The following is a 21,197-nucleotide window of genomic DNA, read 5'->3' as shown; positions in this document are numbered from 1 at the left end:
TTCTTTTAATTACTTTTTGTGTTTCCAAATTTAAGTCTTCCCTTTATGTCTTTATAAGGTTTTTTTTCTTATCCCTCCCCCACAGGTTTGCTTTTCCACCTGGAGCTCTAGGACCTCATCGGTCTCAAGACTTCTTTCCAAGGGGGCAACACCCAATGCAAGATGTCCCTCCTCAAATGAGACGGTCTATGTCTGCTGAAATGGCGAAAAACATGGGAGCAAACCCTATGGGGATGCCCCAGCACTTCCCTCCTCGTGGTATGGCAATGCAGCAGCACAACATAATGGGGCAGCCTTTTATTGAACTGCGGCACAGAGCAGCAGAAAACAGACCACGCATGCCATTCCCTCCTGCCAACATGCAAGGAAGCAATTTGGATCCCAACTTCCAGAACCAAAGGCCTGCAGGTTTTCCAGGAGCACCCGATTCTAGGTTCCCCTTAAATCAGGGCCCCAGAATGATGGACCCTATGGCTAACCAAATTGGCCATTTACACCTCTCTGCCAGTATGGACAATCTTCATCAGCAAACCCAGATTCCAGGAAGCACACTCAAACAGTCTCCTCTGATGAGGTCCATGAGCCAGCCTGCCTCAAATGAGACTCCAAATATGTCAGCTTCCATGATCCTGTCTGCACCCCCTGCTGGACAGAGTGAGACTGTCTCGGTGACGAGCAGAGAAACTGTGGAGGAGAAACTAGATACAGAAGAATCTGCAGTCAAAGATCTAGAGGACGTGGAGGTAAAAGATCTAGTAGATGCTGACTTGGAAAACTTAAATCTGGATCCTGAAGATGGCAAAGACCTTGATTTAGAGACCAATGACCTACACCTTGATGACTTCCTGACATCTGGGAAATTTGACATCATTGCTTACACAGACCCTGATCTAGATGATATCAAGAAAGACATGTTTAGTGAGGAGCTGGATCTCAGTGATCCTATGGATGACAATACTGATGCCACAGATATCAACAAAAGCGCAAGCACCGTAACCGAGGCTTCTTCCAGTTCAGCATCTGTACTGGCAAAGTCAGAGACTATGGGTGAGCAGTCTGCAGTTGAAGTCAAGCTGGAGGTCCCTTTAAATAAGGACTCAGCTGCTCTGGCTCCTGGGCAAGAAATTAAAGCTGAGGTCAAAGATTGTCAACAACCACCTGATGTAGTAGACCAGCAAACTGCTGGAAATACCTTAATCTCCGATAAGAAAGGAGTGCTTTCTGACTCCACCCCAGTCCTGTCTAGTTTACTCATTAAGCAGCAGCCTGAAGAGCAATCATTAAACCCAATTGTTGAGTCTGTCAATCAAGGAGGTGACCTCATAGCCCAGCAGAACCAAGTCGCTGATGCTCAACATACCTCTGGACTTACAATGAGTCAAACAATACCTGACACAGTCACTGCAGGAGAGGTTCCCCTGAGTGGCTTTGGGCCAGACCATCAGGTTGGACTAACATCTGGAGTGGACCAGAGCGGTCTCACCCAGGCCCAGCAGGCAGTGTTAAACCAGGCAATGGGCCAGAATTCCCAACAACATCGGCCACTTCTGCTTGAGGAGCAACCACTCCTATTGCAGGACCTCCTGGACCAGGAGAGGCAGGAGCAACAGCAGCAGAGGCAGATGCAAGCAATGATACGACAGCGCTCAAGCAGCGACTTCTTCCCCAACATTGGTAAATGAATTTATAGCACCGCTTAGGTGTCACTTTAAGTTAAGTGCTATTTTGGTTTTTTTGGGTTTTTTTAAATCATTATTTTATTTGTTTTGTTGTGTTTTGTTGTTGTTTTTTTCTTCGTGTTTTTTGCAGTGTTTATTTCTGACAGTCATTATTTTAATCTGCAGATTTTGATGCCATCACTGACCCCATCATGAAAGCCAAGATGGTTGCTCTTAAAGGCATCAACAAAGTCATGGTTCAGAACAACATGGGAATGCCTCCCATGGTCATGAACAGGTAAGAATTCCACAAGAATGCATTTTCTATAGTGAGTAGAAAATAAGATGGTTATATGGGGAGTATACATAATTGATTGGAATGACTTCTGTGTGTCACAGATTTCCACCTGGTCCAGCACCACCTTGTCCTGAAAGTGCACCACTTCCTCCACAAGTTGTTGGACAGGTAACATGAATGGGTTTTTTTCTTGGTTTTGGGGGGTTGGGGTGGGGCTAAACTTTATAATGCTCTTATCTGTTATAACCTTCTTTTTAATATATATTTTTTTTATCTCAGGATGGAAAATTGACACAAGTAACAAGACCAAGTCCGCCAAATTTCGGACCTGGATTTGTCAGTAAGTTTTCCAGAATCCCTGCGGCCTCACTGTTTTGGGTTTTATAGTCTTTTCAGGCTAGAAATATTAAGATGATTGTTTTTTTATGTTTTCAAGATTGCTAAGAAAAGAGCTTTTTTTACCACCTTCTTTCAGACAATGCTCAGAGGGCTCAGTATGAAGAGTGGCTCCAGGAGACTCAGCAACTACTTCAAATGCAGCAGAAGTTTCTGGAAGAGAAGATCGGCGCTCACAGGAAGTCGAAGAAAGCCCTGTCTGCCAAGCAGAGAACAGCTAAGAAGGCAGGGAGAGAGTTCCCTGAGGAGGATGCTGAGCAGCTCAAACATGTCACAGAGCAGCAGGGTGTAGTGCAAAAACAACTGGAGCAGGTAAATGCTTGGCCTGTCAAGCTCTAGTACTGAATTCTCTCAAACCCCCACTTCTCACAGAGACTGGCATGAGCACTGTCCTTTCTTTTATCCTGTGACCGAAGTTTGAATACTAAAAGTATTTCCTGCATCCAAACTGTTTGTCCAAATATTAGAGCAAAACACAGGGTAAAGCTTTAATAAGATCTAACTGAGTAAGGTTGGAAAAACTTGAAGTGTTCAATGTTCTGAAAGAGAAACACCCACACATGTGTGATCTAAGAGAAACACAGTTGTTGCCTTTTTTTTTTTTTTTTTGATGTTCACTACCTTCACTTAATTTTTGAAGAATATGATGTTTTCTATTGCAAGGTATAATCTCTAACTGTATATTATATTTTAGCAGGCATAATTAGAGTGAAATATTAGTTGCCTTTACTCAAACTCTCTATGGGTATAGGACACAAACCACAGGCATTTGCTTTTTCTTCACCAAAACATACAGTCTTATGTCTTCACTGTAGCCCTCTTTGACTCTAAAAGTGCACTTTGCTGAGTTAAAATTTGAACATTGTTAAAAGTTATTTTGTGAATTTATAGAAAGTAACTTTATTTTTTTACTTTGTCTCAGATCCGCAAGCAGCAGAAGGAGCATGCTGAACTGATTGAGGAGTACAGAGTAAAACAGCAGCAAAACAATATGACACCTATGATGCCTGCAATGCACCCGTTGCCAGGCCCCACTGGCATGGTGCCCAGTGGCCCACCAATGGTTCAGCCTCCTATAAATCCCATGATGCAGATGCCACTTCATCCCAGCCAGCCAAATGTACCTCCACGTATGCCCAACGCACCACCTGGCTGGCATCCCGGTACTTCTATGCCCATGGGAGGACCAGGAATGCCACATATAATGCCTCCCCAGGTACCTATGGGAAATTCAGCCCAACCGCTTCAGATGCCAATGGGTAATGTACCGCAGCACTCTCAAATGCCTTTGGAGCCCCAAGCACCACCTGCTCCTCCAGGTGCCATAAAACCCATGCAGGCAGGTGGTGTAAAGTTTGATGACAACAACCCATTCAGTGAAGGCTTCCAGGAGCGCGAGCGGAGGGAACGGCTCCGGGAGCAGCAGGAGAGACAGCGGGTGCAGCTCATGCAGGAAGTCGAACGTCAAAGAGCACTTAAACACCGCATGGAAATGGAGCAGCAAGGGATGATGGGATCAGATGGGAACATGGCACCACTCTCTCAAATGCCATTTTTTAATGCAGAGCTGCCACAAGACTTCATGCAGCCACAAAGGCCTCCTCTGCAACATCAACAACAACTTGGACCAATTTTTCCTCAGCAGCAGGGTATGCAGCCTGGTATGGGCTCAGTGGCTGGAACATTTATACAGGGTGAGAGGAGAGCCATGGTGGGCAATGGCTTGATGCCACCAGAGATGGGGCCTGATAATGTTGCTCTGCAAGGACCAAACTTTCCTCACGGTCAGCCCAGGCCTCGTCAGTTCAGTGGACCAGGAATGCTTCCAATGCCAGGTGAGGGTCCACCATTTGGGGGTGACTCGTCAACACCTTTACCATCCAACTTTCCAGGCTCAGGTCAGTCTCTGATTCAGCTTTATTCCAACATCATCCCAGATGAGAAGGGGAAAAAGAAGAGGAACCGCAAAAAGAAGAAAGATGATGATGCAGATTCAGTCAAGACACCTTCCACTCCCCACTCAGACCTTACAGCCCCTCTCACACCATGTGTCTCAGACACTTCCTCTACTCCAACCAGAAATCCCCATCTCTTTGGAGATCAGGACCTGTCCAGGTCCCCTTTACTGGGATCTTCCACCCCCAGTCACTCAGAGCTTGAGCGGCAACTTTCTGGTGGGCAATCTGGACAATCTGCTCTGTCATCAGAAGCAGCGAGGGCCCAGGCACAAGCTCAGGAACATGACAGAATCCTCAGCAACATAAAGCTGGAGCAGACTGATGCTAGTGAGTGTCACGGACCAAAAGAAGGTTCCATTGGCCCAGAAATGAGCTCTGTGAAAGAAGAGGGTAACAAAGGGAGCGTGTCTCCGTTCCCTGCTGGGCAGAGTCCAAACAAAGGAGAAGCTGGTAATGAACTATTGAAGCACCTTCTGAAGAACAAGAGTACACCTCCACCTGGATTGTCTCAGCAGAGATCAGAGGAAAGCCTGCGGTCAGAGGAGGAGGAAACCACTGACTGCAAAACCTTACTGAGGCAAAGCTCCATGGACAGCAATGGGGTCAGTTTTTGTGTTAATCATATAGTTACAGAATGCCGAGGGGGTGATCAGCATAGTGAGTCATTTGCAGGCTGAGTGATTCAGAGTGATTCAGATGGGAGGGTCATCATAGCTAAATTAGAATGAATCATAGCTGTCAGAATATGAATGAGTCATAGTTATGTGTTTGAAAACATCTAACTTGAAGTCATTATGCTGCTCAAGTAAATTTTCTTTTGCTCATGTTTTGTTTGTTTTTGTTTTTTTCTGTCTCACCTCCAGGCATACTCAGATGGCACCCATGACTTTCCTGGACCTCTGCTCCCCGAGCAGAAGAAGAAAGGGAGAAACAAGAGAGCACCAAAAGCAGGAGAAAAACCTGTTTCTCGCTACAAGAAGAGGAAAAAGGAAGGAGATGAAAGGCAACTGATGCACACTGGACCAGACTCTGTAATGACCCAAATCAAACAGGTAAGTTGGTTTATTTATATATATATATATATATATATATATATATATATATATATATATATATATATATATATATATATATATATATTGTTCTGTTGTTGTACCTGCTCCTCTTCCAATTGATGGGTGCTGTGTGTTGTTAGCTTGAAAGTCTGTAGTGTAGTCTGAAGGCAGAATGTGAGATTCATTTGAACTTAAAATACTTGAGGACATTTCAGTGATTGTGGTCGGGATGGTTTGTGCAAGAATATATCTGGTCTGACTTCTCTGCTAACCTTCCACCGGTCTGCTTGTCTCTGCTAACACAGCAGCTCTCTCTGCTGCCTCTCATGGAGCCTCTGATTGGGGTCAACTTTGCCCACTTTGCTCCCTACGGCAGTGGCCAGCTCAATGGAGAGAACCTTTTGTCTGGTACTTTTGGCAGCGCCTCACTAGATGGAGTTTCTGATTATTATTCCCAGCTGGCCTACAAGGTGAGATCTTACTGCTTCACTAAGGGGATACCAGATAAACAAAGGGTGGGTGTGTGTTAAGTGTGTCTGTGGCACTGTGTGCCTGACATTGCATTGCACTTGGCTTCTACAGCAGAGTAATTTGAGCAATCCACCGACCCCGCCGGCATCTCTTCCTCCCACTCCACCACCTGTGAACCGACAGAAAATGATCAACGGTTTTGCCACAACCGAAGAGCTGGCCAGCAAAGCCGCTGCTATGGGTAAGCACTCATAAAGGTCCAAGATGGGCTGACCGATTGTGTTTCCATAATCTTAAAATGGGAGCAGAAAATGGAAGGAGGCATTCATACATATTAACGTTGTTTTCCTGTTGCAGTCTCCAAGGGCCTGGTCCCAAAGCCGCTGCATGTTCCATTTAGGAGTGAGGAAGATCTGTTAGCTCGGGCCATCGCTCAGGGACCCAAAACTGTGGATGTTCCAGCTTCTCTTCCCACACCACCTCACAACAACCAGGAAGAGCTCAGGTAACGGATAAAAAATAGTACTTCATGATTTATTTGGGCTGCAGTGTTTTAACAGAGTTGCTCATTTATTTATTTATTTTCCTTGTTGTAGTAATCGAGGACAGGAGCCTTGCAAGGAGAGGGACACACCTGACAGCTTTGTTCCATCTTCATCTCCCGAGAGCGTGGTTGGCATGGAGATCAGCCGTTACCCAGACTTGTCTCTGGTAAAGGAAGAGCCGCCATCCCCTTGCCTGTCTCCTGTCCTCCCCATGCTTCCTGCACCTGATGGGAAAGGTAAACGCATATATCTGTTTTATTTAGTTATTTATTTTATGCAGTATATACACAAAGCTCCACTAAAAAGTAAATTCATGGTTTTCACATTAGTGTATCCTCGAGGGTCCATTTGATGTAAATGTGATCATCTTTCCAGATCTGCAGGGGTCAGCATTCTCAGCATAAAGGCCAAAATTTAGCAATGTGATGACTTTATACAAACACACCAGCTTTGCAACTTCCACAAATGAGATGTTGCACACACTTAACTATGGTGCTCCTTTTCTGGCTTTCCATTATGTTTTTAGTGTGCATGTGCAGAATGTATATGCATAAGAATCCTTTACAGTTTGCATAAAAGTATGTGGAAGATGGCTGTGTATGCCTTTGTATGATCACATTTGAACAGTGCAGCAGTTTTTGAGAGTGGTTTGCTTTTTCAATTCATTAGGGACCCAGATCAAACTGCAGGATGTCAAGACTGAGCCTTCTTCGATGTTCTTTGGCTCCCCCTTTGGCTCCATGTCTAATGATTCCAAACAAGGGATGGTTTCTGTTGCTATCACTCTGAGACCAGCTGCAGCTGAGGTAACAATACTTAACATTTACTGAGGTTAGACAAAAATCTGACATTCCGTATTTTCGGCACTATAAGGCACATTTAAAATCCTTTAATTATCTCAAAAATCGACAGTGCGCCTTATAATCTGGTGCGCCTTATGTATGAATTCTGAAAACTCTAAATTCTTTCATCAATTTCATCAACAGTAATTTGTGACAGCAGTTTATTTCTAAATAAACTGCTGTCACTTCCAACATAAATGAAGACAGAAAACTAAACAGCAGTGACGTTTGTAGGGTTACTGAAATTGGGATAGCTGGTATGTAATCATGTGCTACGTGATCGCTAGCGACACAGCTATGTTAGTATAACATAAACAGTGAAGCTGGAGGGTGAATGCTAATGCTTGTTTTGCTTAATGCGCCTTATAATCCGGTGTGCCTTATGTATGAAAACAGACCCGTTCATTGACAGTGCGCCTTATGGTCAGAAAAATACAGTAATTCTTTTCCCAGTTCTCTCATTCTATATCATATCAGACATGTGCATAATCTGGCCACACAGTAAGAGAAAGATAATTATTGCAAGGGTTTGTTTTAAGGAGGATGCTTGTTTTTATTAGTCAGAGTCTAATTCTGAGAAATTACAGAGTTCTTAAAATAATAGCTTAATTTTTCTACACACATTATTTTAGGATTATTCAAGTTCTGTTAATTCTTGCACGTGCAAGATATTTAAAGCTGCATATTAACTTAGCTATCCTAGTTTATTGGCAGATTTCATTTTACATGAGAAAGTAAACTACTTTTAAATCAGCTGATATTGGCATTTTAGTTCCTAAGAGATTCACTTCTTAATATTAAATCAGAGGAGTAATACAGAAGTCAACATTTAACAGCTTTAAGTGCCTTTTTACTTGGAGCACTTGGGTGACTATGGTGGACGAATTTAGAGGACAACTTGCATTGCTCTAAATTTCTATTTATTTGTTTTATTTATTTTTCAGAACATTACCGGTGTGGTGGCAGCCATTTCAGACCTCTTGTGTGTGAAGATCCCCAGCAGTTATGAGGTCAGCAGCACCCCAGACAGGGGGCCCCTATCTATGGTCAGCGGTCAAAGGGTGGGCCCACATGGCATGGAGCCACGGCCTCCCATGCTTTTCAATGGACAAGGAGACAGTGGAGGACTGCATGGACGGCCGGGACAAATGATCAGAACCAGTGGACCACAGGGAATGATGCAGCAGCAGGCACATCATTTCCGTTTCCATCCCAACAGCCCAGGTAGGGAATAAAACTAAATTAAACAAGAGCATCTCTGATTCCACCCGGTGCAGTAATACAGCCTGTAATTGAAATGTCATGTTTGATTTAAGCTAAATATAATCACTCCCCGTGAAAAAGCACAATTCAGCAATACTCTTTTGATACCTAATCACTTCCCTTTAAACATCCATAGGAGCGCTTTTGTTTTTTAACAGTTTTTTGAGTGTACCATTATTTATCTGAGGCTGAAGGTAGCCTACAGTCCAATTCTATAAAGGCTGTTTTATTTTGTTTGCTAAAGTTTGTTTAGTCCAATTAAAGATTCAATCATCTGTAGGTTACTGTCAGAGATGTTAAAAATTGATCTAATTTTGCATCACTTTTCTGTTACATCAGGCAATGCTGGAGCTCGAGGACCTGATCACAAGATCCCTGGCAGCTCTGGATGTAAACCCCAGTGGTGCTGCCACTGTAAGGTGGTGGTTCTGGGAAATGGAGTGCAGAAAGCCATCAAAGACCTCCCTGTTCACATGAAGGTACCAGATGCATTGGCTGCACAGTCATGTATATATTAACTGTGCACACCACCTGTCAAATAAAAGCTAAAAGTTGAAATTATAACCTTTACAGGAAGCCTGAATGGACTGAGGATGTAGTGCTTCTCCATTCCTTACTCAGAGATCAAGGCCACAGATAATAAATTGCTTCTGATCGTCAGCAGCTCTCATGAACAAAAAGGCTCTGATATCTAACGCCGTTGACTAAAGTACACCATATTTTAATATAGTGCCATGTGACAGTTTTGCCCCTGAGCAAAATTTCTATCACAAGTAAAAGATGAGCTGATTTCCAAAAAGCATTAAGTCAAAGATGACACATGGCTTTAATATTTTAACAAAGATTACTTTTCTATATTTAGTAATTTATTTATTTTTTTTAATTAGACACTCTGCAGGTCAGCATCTGTGGTACCACAGTTTATCACCTTGTGAAACAGAGTCTAAGAGTCTTCAGATTCAAACTTGTTCTTGTTCTGTCTTTACAGCTTGAACCTCTTAAGGTAGTAATTCATTGTGAATAATGAGTCCTGCAGTAGATGCTTCCTTCGGTTGATCTTTTTTTTTTTTTTTTTAAATAACGTTCGATGTATACGTGCAGACTTTGCTGTTCTTTAAGTAAATCTGCTCCTTCCTGCAAATTATTCTGCATGCCGCTGTCAATAAAAGCCAAAAGCATGACTCATTAGTCTGTGAACTTAGCAGTTAGTTAAAGCTTTCATTTATGCATCACATAACCTTTTATAATGATGACTGTGTCCATGCCAAAGCCCCGATGAGCTAGTTAAAATGTGAATTTTTGGTAAAGTTATCCGAGAACTCAAGCTTTAGCTCCTTTCCTTTTTACGGCTGTGAAATTGTACAAAATGCAAATTTGCACTAATGTTGCTTGATATGTTGAAATTATGTTTTTGTTTTAACTTTATGCATTTTGGAGATGACTATAGCTTTGATTTGTGTAATGAGTCCCACTGTCAGAAATTTGGATCATTTCAATGTCATGTATACATATAATATTGAGATTATTATATGAGCTGTGATTGGTTGGCTTACCAGATTTTTACGTTGGAGAAATGAAGTATTAAAACTCCTTTCACCCTGAAGGGCCACACTTATCAATATATTCATATGCACGGCACTGGAATAACACTGAACATGTGCTCTGATTATGTAAATCTTTCCTAATGGAGTTAAATAGATTTCAGATCAGTTAGTAGGTTAAACAGCAGTATTTAGGTTATTTAAATATTGCATAATTTATTTTTCAACATCGCTTTGCCTTGAGTGGCTTCCATTAGTCAGATGTTGACTTACACCTCATTCCTAATTCAGCTTCTTCAAACTTGGACTGATTTTCTTCTCGTTAGGAATCTGAAGGCCGTTTTAAATCTGAAGACGACTTGGTCTTCTGCAGCCACAACTGCTTCCTTCTCTACTGTTCATCACCACCACTGCAGTCCAGATCAACCACAGAATCTAAGGTTTGTACCACTGTAACCCATGCACATCTCCTAGAAATCTGAGTCTTAAAAAAGCATTTGACTTTTATGTTTGGCACTTTTTTTTTCCCTTGTCATCTTCCCAGGAGTCTGTGTCCCTCCTCCCAGCCTCTGAGCAAACAGAGAGCCTTTCTAAAACTCAGCACCAGTACAGTAACAACATGTCCTCCCTGGATGTCCATTGTCTGGCCCAGCTTCAGCCAAAGCAGTCACCCCCCTCTACACCTCCCATCCCATTCCCTTCAGCAGGTGAGACACCCAAGACTGACGCAAAATCCGATGCCCTCAAAGTAACAGTGAAGCTGAAGTCCAGGCCAAGGTCCCACGACGGCTGGCATCAGGGAAAGAGACAGAAAGGACTCCGATGGAGGAAATGGACTGTCCAGGTGGTGGTGCCAAGAGGGAATTCGCAGCTCCCGGATGAGGATAAGATTGATGAGCTCCTGAAGAAGCTTGGAGCCTCCCTGCGCCCTCCAGTGTCACTCAAGGACCAGAGACGCTGCTGTTTCTGCCATCAGTTTGGAGATGGAATGACTGATGGTCCTGCCAGGCTGCTCAATCTAGATCTCGATGTGTGGGTTCATCTCAACTGTGCCCTTTGGTCGACTGAGGTGTACGAGACTCAAGCTGGCGCCCTCATCAACGTGGAGCTTGCACTGCGGCGTGGTCAAACTATACGATGCGCCTACTGTCAGCAGACCGGAGCCACCAGCGGCTGCCACCGCCTGCGCTGCACCAATGTCTACCATTTCACCTGTGCCCTGCATGCTCAGTGCACCTTCTTCAAGGATAAGACCATGCTCTGCCATGCCCACAGGCCCCGGGGAACAGCGGGACATGCTCTGGAGCACGAGCTGCGATGCTTTGCCGTGTTCCGGCGTGTTTATGTCCAGAGAGACGAAGTGCGTCAAATTGCCACGGCTGTGCAGCAGCCCGAGTTAGGTTACACCTTTCGGGTAGGCAGTCTGGTGTTGCATGCGATCGGCCAGCTCACACCGCTACAGATGGCGTCCTTCCATTCCTCAACAGCCATCTTTCCAGTTGGCTATGAAGCTTGCCGCATTTACTGGAGCATGCGCCATGGCAATCGCCGCTGTCGCTACATCTGTTCAGTTGAAGAGAGAGACGGGATACCAGAGTTTACCATCAGAGTCATCGAACAAGGCTACCAAGACATGGTCCTGACTGACACCTCTGCTAAAGGTTTGCCCTCAGGAAAAAAAAATACTAGTGTGTGTTTTTGTGGCTAATGAAACAGTTTTAACCAGCTTCTGTTCTTGTCTCTGCTCTTGTCATTAGGAGTGTGGGATAAGGTGCTAGGCCCAGTTGCTGAGAAGAGAGCTGAGTCAGGCACTCTGAAGCTCTTTCCTGTTTACCTGAAAGGAGAGGATCTGTTTGGGCTCACAGTTCCTGCAGTTGCCAAGATCACAGAATCGGTTTGTACCTACTTTGGAGGATTTCATCAGCTGCAAGAATTTAAAAACATCAACAAATCTCTAAATGATGCTTTTCATCTGGTTTCAGCTCCCAGGAGTGGAAGCTTGTGACAGGTACTCGTTCCGTTACGGACGCAACCCTCTCGTGGAGTTGCCTCTCATGTTCAATCCAGCTGGTTGTGCCCGCGCTCAGCCAAGAACAAGCTCTCCCTACACCTCACTGGTGATAAGGTAACTTTGTTTGAAGTTGACATTAAATTAGCTTCCTGGGAACGTTCTGTCTCCAAGTAAATAAGTCAGAGTTAATAAAATGTTCTCCTTCTCCACCTCCCTCCTAAAAATAAAGGCCTCAGCCACAGGCTGTATCCAGCAGCAGTGCCAGGTCTAACCAGAATGTTGCCCAAGGAGAAGGTGGCGCCCCCCATAATAAGCCTCCGGTGGTGCACCCCAGGTCCTCCCAGTACCGCTGGATGAAGAGTGAGTGGCGAGCCAACGTCTATCTGGGCCGCTCCCGCATCCAGGTGAGTCGACCAGATTTAAATTCTTTTTAAACTGTCAGAGTGAGACTGATGCTTTTGTTTTCCATTTCCTGTTGACTAAATGAAAACCTGCTTATTTGACATATTCACAGGGCCTGGGGCTGTTTGCTGCTAGAGACATTGAAAAACAGACAATGGTGATTGAGTACAATGGAACCATCCTCCGAAATGAGGTCGCCATCAGGAAGGAGAAAATCTATAGGTCTAAGGTAAATATATGTGCTGCAACATTGTGTTTCTTTAAAATGATCTTTTCCAAAAGCTAAGAGCATTTCTTCTCTTCCTTGTAGAACCGGGCAGTGTTCATGTTCCGCATCGACAGCGAACATGTTGTTGATGCCACACTTAATGGAGGGATCGCAAGGTACTCTGAGCTTCCACGAACTGTTTGAGCATTTTCATAAATGTATTTATGACAGTGTAGCATTTCTTTCATGCTCACTTACTGCAACAAATGTCATTCAGTGTAGCACACCGATGAGCCACAACATTAAAACCCCTTGCGGTTGAAGTGAGTAACCCTGATGATCTCAGTGCACTGGTATCTGTCAAGGGGGTGGTTACAAGAGGCTGCAAGTGAAGAGTGAGCTCTTGAAGTTAAAACAGGGAAAAATGAGCAAGCCTGTTGATCTGAGCGACTTTGACAAGAGCCACATTGTTATGACTAGATGACTGGGTCAGGGCACCTCCAGGACAGCATGTCCGGTGGGGTGTTACCTGTTTCCAGTGGTTAGCACAAGTGATGAGGGCTTAAAGCACATTGATGTGTGGGAGTAAAGGGTGGTTCTGTGATCCCACAGAAGAGCACCTCCAGCACAATTTACTGAAAACTGGTTATGGTAGAAAGTTGTCAGAATGCACAGTGCTGCACAGGGTTTTCATACTGACCACTATCCACTGCCAAAGGAGGAAAGGGTGTTAACTCAGCTTCCAAGTCCCTGAAATCTCAAGTCTGTTTGAGCATCTGTGGGATTTTTGAGGAAGGAAAAAGAAGTAGTTAGATTTATGGATGGCCAGCCTTACTTCTTACAGGACTTAACTGATGAGCTGCTAAGATGGAACAAAGGTTTTGTGGAGTGCACACCTCAACGTCTTAAAAGTAGCCTCTCCATATCTGTCTTACCGATATAATCTTCCAGTAAAGTGGCACAGACGAGACTCTGCTTCTGTGTGTGGGAGGCTTGTCTGCAAACTGGTACATATTGCAAATGAGCATCAGGGTTTTTTTTTCGTTGCTGCTGTAGACGTTGGCCTTTTTTGGATTTTGTGATCAAAGTGATGGCAGTTCAGTTGCATTGTCAAAAGGGCCCAAACACACATGAAACCAGAACTAGAGACCATGTTGGAACAGGTTCATGCCCTTCTTCATAGTTTGTGAAAGATGAACACTCAGTAGTCAGTACTACTTTGTTATGAGTTCTCACTGACAAAATCTATCCACAGATATGAAAACCCCGGTAAACATACTCTAAACTGCCTTTGCGTCTCATTTTGCCATGCTGACCAAACACAGACTCACAAGTTGGAAACAAAGCTAGTTTCTTTTGAATGTCATAATTGTTTTGTTTTTTTAAATGTTGGCATTTTCATCTTATCACCGTCTGCCGCTGCGTGTCTGAATCAGCTCACAGAGGCAGCAAATGAGCCTTTAGTTGCAAATAGAATCTGCAATCATTTAAATGTGGTCGGCTATGTTACAGTAATGCTCTGAACGCTGTTTCACGCGTGACTCGTGCTTCTTTTTCAGATATATCAATCATTCTTGTGCCCCTAACTGTGTTGCTGAGGTGGTAACATTTGAGAGGGGTTACAAAATCATCATCAGCTGCATTCGCAGAATTGAAAAAGGAGAGGAGGTTGGTACACACACACACACACACATATATATATATATATATATATATATATATATATATATATATATATAAAATTTTCTGTAATTAGAATTTATCCCTGTTCGTTTGCATGCATATGTGGGTGTAAACGGTGCAGTTGTGATATAGCCATGGGTGTTTCTCCCGTGTTTGTTTTCTGCAGCTGTGTTTCAACTACCAGTTTGACAGCTTTGAGGGCCAGCACAAGATTGCTTGCCACTGTGGAGCTCCTGAATGCAGGAAGTGGATTAACTGAGCAAAATGGAAACGACGAACCCAAACGCATTCCTTGCCATAGCGTGTGGAGGATGCTGTGATCTCTGCACAGAATAAATAAGAGACTTCACACTAAAGTCATTTTACGAATGAGCAGAAGGCCTGAGCCCTTGGAGAAATAAATGAATCGGTGTTGGTTCGTCAACAACGTGGAATTAAAAATAGGCGGAGGAAGGGAAATATAACACAGTAGCAGGAAATGACTCGTGCCATATGTGAGGGGCTCTGTCGACGCCTCCGTCTGTATGTATCCGTGTGTTTGTTTGGTGTACATGGGGGTGCGGAATCCACCAGCGAATGAGAAAGCACTGTGTGGGGTGCGGCCTTATTGCTTACTAAGGGCAGGCCCTTTTGTTCATACTGTTAATGTATACCGTTTGACTAAATGTAGACATCACTGAATGAGGAATGTACAGCAATGAATACCGCGAAGGGAATATTAACTTGCACTAAAAATAAAAAAAAATAAACAAAAAAAACCCCATACACACACCCACACACACACACACACACAAGCTTTTAAATACTTGATTCCATGAGTCAGTTTTATCATAGGTCTCTGTCATGTGATTTGTGTGGAATTCGAGAGGTTTTGTATTTATTACTGAGTGAATGAATTTTATTCTCAAAATGAGATCGAGTTAAAAGAAGGCTAGATTGCTATTGTTTTTGAAGATTGAAGAAGACATGCTGTTACTTTTGTATAAATGTACATAAAAAAAACCAACAAAAAAACTATAGGAATAACCGACCAAATACTACCTTAACCTTCTCGATGTTTGGGTGTTTTTAAAAATTGTTTTTGTTCTGTTTGTCATTGAAATTTATTTAAGATGGACGTTATTTCAGTTTGAGAGTATATATTATGATTATTCTGTACAGAATTTGTAATATAACCACAATAATTCACAAAGTATTTTTGTTGTATTAAAAGTACGGTATTGTAGCGTAGTGTTTTGTGACTTACACTTACTTTGACCACTCTCAAAAAAAAAAGAAATATTTTTGTTGACTAATGTAACAAGTAATCGGTTACAGAATCAAAAAAAAGACTCTTCAGATAGTAAAAGATCATTGTGATCTGTTTGCTGTTAATCAGGTTTGATTTTAAAGAACTGTGAATTAGGTTTTAAAACCCAAAAAAAACTGCTTTTTAACTTTTTATCACAAATGGAAACAGCAACATGTGTTAACCTGTTTTTTTGTTGTTGTTGTTTTTTAAACTTTACTTTTAACACAAATAAGGTGCGAACGTCTAATAATGTTGTTACTTAGACGAACCACTGCGCGACAGAAAGAATTCTATGGAGAACTGTAGGTTGTTCTGCCTTTTGTTTTTGTTTCGTTTTTTTGGAAAGAGATGGCATCCTGCTTATAATCAGAAATATTTCTTATACTGACACTTCACAAGTCACATGCTAGAAGCAGAGGAGTTTTTGCGTGCACAATTTCAAGTTGACTGTAAAATTTTGGAGACAGTCTTAGAACTTGTAATGTATATGGCATGTATTTTTTTAACTTTCCGAAGACTCAATTGTATATATTTTTCTCAATGAATGGTTGTAACAAAATTGTTTCTTGGATATTTTTTCTTCTCTTGTACGATACATCATCCTGCCAGTGTGTTTGTGCTACATTTTCTTGGTCGTGTAAAGTAGTCATTTCTTTTCTTTTTGTTTTTATTTTGTTCCTTTTCTTTTTCGTTTCTTTTTTTTGTTTCTTTCTCTTTTTTTGAATTGCCTTTTGAAGTGTACAGAGTATGAGGTTTGGAGTTTGTGGAATTGAATTTAGAAACATTTACAAAAATAAACTATTTTACATGTTAGCAATTTGTTTGTGTTTTCAATGATTGCACTTTCTTTTCTTTTAATTAAAGCTGGGAAAAGGAATTTGTTGCATGTTGCTAGCACTGAGTTGGATCCCATAAAGGTCCTGGAAACATTCCTCAGACTTTTCTCCATATTGGCATGATGCCAGCACCACATCCAAAAGGTGCTTTTTTTTTTTTTTTCTTGAGATCTGGTGACTGAAGGTGATTTTCATGGTCGAAAAACCAATTTGAGATTATTTAAATTTTGTGATGTGGAGCATTATCCTGCTGAAAGTAGATTTCAGAAGATGGCTACACTGTTGTCATAAAGGGACATGATCTGCAAACAATACTCGTGGAGGCTGTGATGTTTAAATGATATGAGGTACTAAGGGACCTCAGGTGTGCCCATTAGAATAGATGCAGAGATGGAGTGCTGTGACTGTAGCTCAGGAGGTTGTTTGTTTGATACCTGTTTTGAGCCATTCTACATGCCAAATATACCTGGGCAAGATACTTTCCCCCAAGTTGCTCTATGATGCATCCATTGGAGTGTAAATGTTAGCCAGAAAGCAGTTAAGCCTAGAAAAAGTGCTCGTAAGAAAGAGTGTGAACTGGTGAATGAGGCATGTTGCTTTCAGTGTTGAGGTAGAGTAGAAATGAGCTGTATAAGAACCAGTTCATTTACTATGCTTCATGCTTAGGCCACATTTGGACCCTACCATCCAAACGTAGCAAAAATTAAGACTCGTCAGACAAATTTTTTTATGTCTTGTATTGTCAAATTTTGGTGAGCCTGTGAGAACTTTACCCCAGTTTCCTGCTCAACTCTAACAGGACCCAGTGTGGTCTTCTGCTGCTGTAGCCCATCTGCTACAAGTTTGGGGGTGTTGTGCATTAAGAGATGCTTTTCTGCTTAGTCGTAACAAATTGTTTCTTGAGTTACTGTAGATTTCTTACCAACTAAAAGCAGTCTAATTATTTTCCTGTGATGTCAACAATACATTTTTGCTCAGAGAACTGCAGTTCTGCAGGAAAATCCCAGTGGATCAGCAGTAACCATGCCATGCTCACAATTAAATCGCCCTCCCTCCCCATTCTGATGCTCAGTTTGAAGAAAGTGGTCAGAGTGGATGTGTGTTCTCTGTTTAGTTCAACCAAAGCTTCAAACATACTAGCAAATAGGCAAATAATGAGTCATAAGCTATGCTGACTTCTAGATATGTTTCCATTCATCAGCTGTAGAGACTTTCATAAAAATCTTTTATTATGATCACAGACTGTTTATGACTTTATGACTGTTTATGGACATGTGATCAAGGAAGCCAAAGAGTTGTTCTTCTCAGATTGTTCAGAGTCCACATTAAATGATCCACTATGTCAAAACGACTGAATAACCAAACATTTATAAAAGAGGTATTTTTCCTTCTTGGGTCTTCAGTCATCTTGTAGCGATCCCACTTTCTCTCAGAGCCCGGAACCCCCTCATTATGCTAGCATGCAATCTCGATGGCACTAAAACACGTGTTAACGTTCAACCAAATTTAGTTAATTGTGTGTGCTGTGCTTGCACATTTACTGGGTATCACTCCTGTGGACCTGACTGTTGGTAAAAAAAAAAAAAAACCCTGCTACATCTTTAAACCACTCATACTCCATGAGAAACATGTTATATAAACTTTGAGCTTGAACAAATAAAAGCTGAGTTTAATTATAGCTAAAAGCATAATTATGTGTTTCGTTTTGTGTTTAAATAACATCTTGACACATAGAAGACATAGTGCTAGGTGGCATCTTGGCATGATGGTACGAGTAAGCAGGCAAAACACACACTCTGTTGTGCTGTGCACTCTGCATTTGATTGGTACTTGGAGGGCTCGGTGCTCATGTTCTTAAACTACCCATGTGGATGGACACTAAATAGTACCAATACACCTCATGCAACATTTGGTATAGAAAGATGCTTCACTGTAAGCACGTGGAAATTAAAGACTGCTGTTTACACAGTATGTGTTTTTTTTTTACAAAGAAGCCAAGAAGTATATAAGCTTTTAAAAGTTTATCAAACAGAAAACTAAATAAATTCAAGTCAGCATAAGCAACGGACAGTGCACAAGAGAGGTGGAGGCAGGGTGGAGTGTGTGGAGACGAGTGTCAGGGTGATTTGTGACAGAAGAATAGCAGCGTGAAAGAGGTTTACAAAAAATGGTAGTGAGACCTGCTATTGTATAAGTTTTGGAGACAATGAAAATAACAAAACGACGGGCGGTTGAGCTGAAGATGCTGAGATTTTCATTGGGAGTGAGCAGGATGGTCAAAGTAAGGAATTGCTTCAAGAAAACGACCACTCAGGTTGGATGGTTTGGAGATAAAGTTAGAGAAGCAAGGCTGGGATGCTTTGGATGTGTGCAGAGGAGGGGCAGTGGATGTACTGACAAAGGATGCTGAATATGGATCTGCCAGGCAGGAGGAAAAAAGGAAGCCTGCAGAGAAAACTCCTGGATGTATAGTGAAGCTGGGCATACAGAGGAGCATGGTAGGGACAGGGTGAGGTGGAGTCAGGTGTGGCAATGAAGATGATAAGATAACTCTTTGTTATTGCACAGTCATACATAGTACAATAGTACAATGAGATTGGAAAACTGTCCTACGTCGGCACTACATATAACACAACACGACACGATATGACACATCACAACGCAACACAAACAACACAACACAGTATATTAACTTAGTAATAAAAAAAGAACAATAAGTGTGTGTGTATTGCACACTGTTATTATTGCACATTAATTATTATTGCACCTTGTTATAAATATAAATATTATTATTATTATTGTTTTAAACATTGTTACCTCCCCCCCCCAAAAAAAAGTCCAGGTAGGTAGCCAGTCAGGTCAGCTATTTGCATTGATCAGGGCTATTGCCCTGTTGTAAAAGCTGTCCTTGAGTCTGTTTGTCTGGGACCTCAGTAGCTTGAACCTCCTGCCAGATGGCAGCAGCTTAAGCACCCGGTGTCCTGGGAGTGTTCCATCCTGTAGGATGCTGTGTGCCCTCTTGAGACAGCGAGTGCTGTACAGGTCCTTCAGGGAGGGAAGAGAATGTCCAATGATTTTTTGGGCCATATTAATGGCCCTCTGGAGTGCCTTTCTGTGTGCTGTGGTGCAGCTGGAGAACCACACACCGATGCAATATGTCAGCACACTTTCAATGGAACAGCGGTAGAAGACGGTCAGCAGCTCCTTCTTCAGGACCATTTTTCTGAGGATTCTCAGAAAGTGGAGACGCTGTTGGGCCTTCTTTAAAACCGCAGCGGTGTTAGAGCTCCATTGGAGGTCTGTGTCTATGTGCACACCCAGAAACTTGAAACTGGAGACCCTTTCCACACACTCCCTATTGATGCTGACAGGCTGCAGCTCGGACTTCCTCCTTCTGAAGTCAACTACCAGTTCTTTTGTCTTGTTGGTATTGAGGTCCAGGTTGTTATCGACACACCAATCTGACAGCCTCTGAACTTCAGCTCTGTATGCCATCTCATCTCCCCCTGAGATGAGCCCCACCACGGTGGTATCATCTGCAAACTTGATGACTGTGTTGTCTGGGTGGGTACTAACACAGTCATGTGTGTACAGAGTGTACAGTAGGGGACTCAGGGATCAGTGACTGAGCAACTGCTGCAAATCACTAAAATGATCCTAACTTATAAATAACCTCAATGCAGTGCATTTACACTTAGAACTTGTCAGTGTAAAAAACCCCAAAACCCTGTAACAACACATTTAATCCCTGAGATATCTTTATATAAGAAAAAAAAAAACAGTTCTGGTAGCTTGCTGCCCAGAAAGTTTATTTATTTTTACTGTGGACTCCTTGGGAAAGGAAATGACATTTCTATAGTAGATAGAGGGGTAAAAAGACAAACCAGGAACTTGTTGGTCATTTAATTGTTTATTTATTACTTAATTAGTTTGGTTTAGTGTAAATACCTGCGGGGGAGGTGTTTATCAATAGCAGAAGCTGAAAAAACTTCAGAAAATACAGCTAAAATTCACAAAATTGTCTCTCCATATTTTACAGAACTCACCAGTGGACCCGATGGAAGTCTTTACCGGGGCGATTCTGTCCCCAGGGCCTTATGTTTGACACCCTTGAGATGCACGTGAAAATAGTAGCAACGATTTATTAAAGTATGAACTTCAAGCACAGAGCTACTACAAAATCAAACAAATGTTTTTAACTCCGTTTAAGGACAGAGAAGCATGTTGATATATATATTTTTAAATCCCTGCAGCTGTGGAGGTTACCACAGAGCTGTCAGGCCTGCATTTAACTTTGAAAGAAACACGGAAAGAGTAAGATAAACACGCTGTAAGATGCAGGCGGTATAAAGTACCGGTCACGATTCCTCCATTTTATTCGCACTAATTATTGTTGTTGTTGTTGTTGTTTTTAAGCTTTTCATTCATATCCAGCCAGAATCAGAGTGGCACTGACATCTGTCGGTGAAACATCTGCACAAGTCAGCTCCGCGCGCTGCTGTGTCAAACATGTTGTTCCCTTTAAAATGTGTTTGTTAGGGGTTTGTTTTTGTTGCTGTTGCCTTTTTCTCGAAGAAGTGTGAAAGAACAACGCTTCAGAAAACCGAACAGTGCCTTGAGATTTACAAATTCACGGACAGCAGCTTCCGGGGCTGTGCGACCAAAGAAGCTACAGGAAGTATAGTTTTTACCGCACTTATCCTCAGAAATGAAACGGCGGAGGCGTTTCTTTTCTCTGT

General features: G+C 42.4%; 1 protein-coding gene across 5 annotated transcripts in view; it reads left to right on the top strand.

The window, feature by feature from the left end:
* kmt2cb (lysine (K)-specific methyltransferase 2Cb) overlaps nucleotides 1-16,435 on the top strand; it is a 93,996-nt gene extending 77,561 nt beyond the window's left edge. For 4 of the 5 annotated variants that reach the window (XM_085439005.1, XM_085439004.1, XM_085439003.1 and 1 more), the window contains 23 exons: nucleotides 86-1,674; nucleotides 1,845-1,956; nucleotides 2,058-2,124; nucleotides 2,236-2,296; nucleotides 2,432-2,664; nucleotides 3,275-4,912; nucleotides 5,174-5,362; nucleotides 5,671-5,835; nucleotides 5,948-6,077; nucleotides 6,194-6,341; nucleotides 6,433-6,617; nucleotides 7,051-7,187; nucleotides 8,168-8,447; nucleotides 8,826-8,965; nucleotides 10,354-10,467; nucleotides 10,572-11,688; nucleotides 11,785-11,921; nucleotides 12,010-12,152; nucleotides 12,268-12,442; nucleotides 12,553-12,669; nucleotides 12,751-12,824; nucleotides 14,208-14,316; nucleotides 14,498-16,435. In XM_085439005.1, the coding sequence (XP_085295131.1) occupies nucleotides 86-1,674; nucleotides 1,845-1,956; nucleotides 2,058-2,124; nucleotides 2,236-2,296; nucleotides 2,432-2,664; nucleotides 3,275-4,912; nucleotides 5,174-5,362; nucleotides 5,671-5,835; nucleotides 5,948-6,077; nucleotides 6,194-6,341; nucleotides 6,433-6,617; nucleotides 7,051-7,187; nucleotides 8,168-8,447; nucleotides 8,826-8,965; nucleotides 10,354-10,467; nucleotides 10,572-11,688; nucleotides 11,785-11,921; nucleotides 12,010-12,152; nucleotides 12,268-12,442; nucleotides 12,553-12,669; nucleotides 12,751-12,824; nucleotides 14,208-14,316; nucleotides 14,498-14,590 (7,153 nt within the window). In that variant the 3' untranslated portion in view covers nucleotides 14,591-16,435. The remainder of the gene's footprint in view (nucleotides 1-85; nucleotides 1,675-1,844; nucleotides 1,957-2,057; nucleotides 2,125-2,235; nucleotides 2,297-2,431; nucleotides 2,665-3,274; nucleotides 4,913-5,173; nucleotides 5,363-5,670; nucleotides 5,836-5,947; nucleotides 6,078-6,193; nucleotides 6,342-6,432; nucleotides 6,618-7,050; nucleotides 7,188-8,167; nucleotides 8,448-8,825; nucleotides 8,966-10,353; nucleotides 10,468-10,571; nucleotides 11,689-11,784; nucleotides 11,922-12,009; nucleotides 12,153-12,267; nucleotides 12,443-12,552; nucleotides 12,670-12,750; nucleotides 12,825-14,207; nucleotides 14,317-14,497) is intronic. The other variant, XM_085439002.1, reaches the window with a different exon arrangement.
* Nucleotides 16,436-21,197: the final 4,762 nt, after the last annotated feature.

This window comes from Copadichromis virginalis, linkage group LG18 (assembly GCF_057382275.1).
Source record: "Copadichromis virginalis isolate Kocher_CV1m ecotype Utaka linkage group LG18, C_Virginalis_male_GT1.1, whole genome shotgun sequence".
In the NCBI taxonomy this organism is placed as follows: Eukaryota; Metazoa; Chordata; class Actinopteri; order Cichliformes; family Cichlidae; genus Copadichromis; species Copadichromis virginalis.
This window is presented reverse-complemented; position numbering and strand designations above follow the sequence as displayed.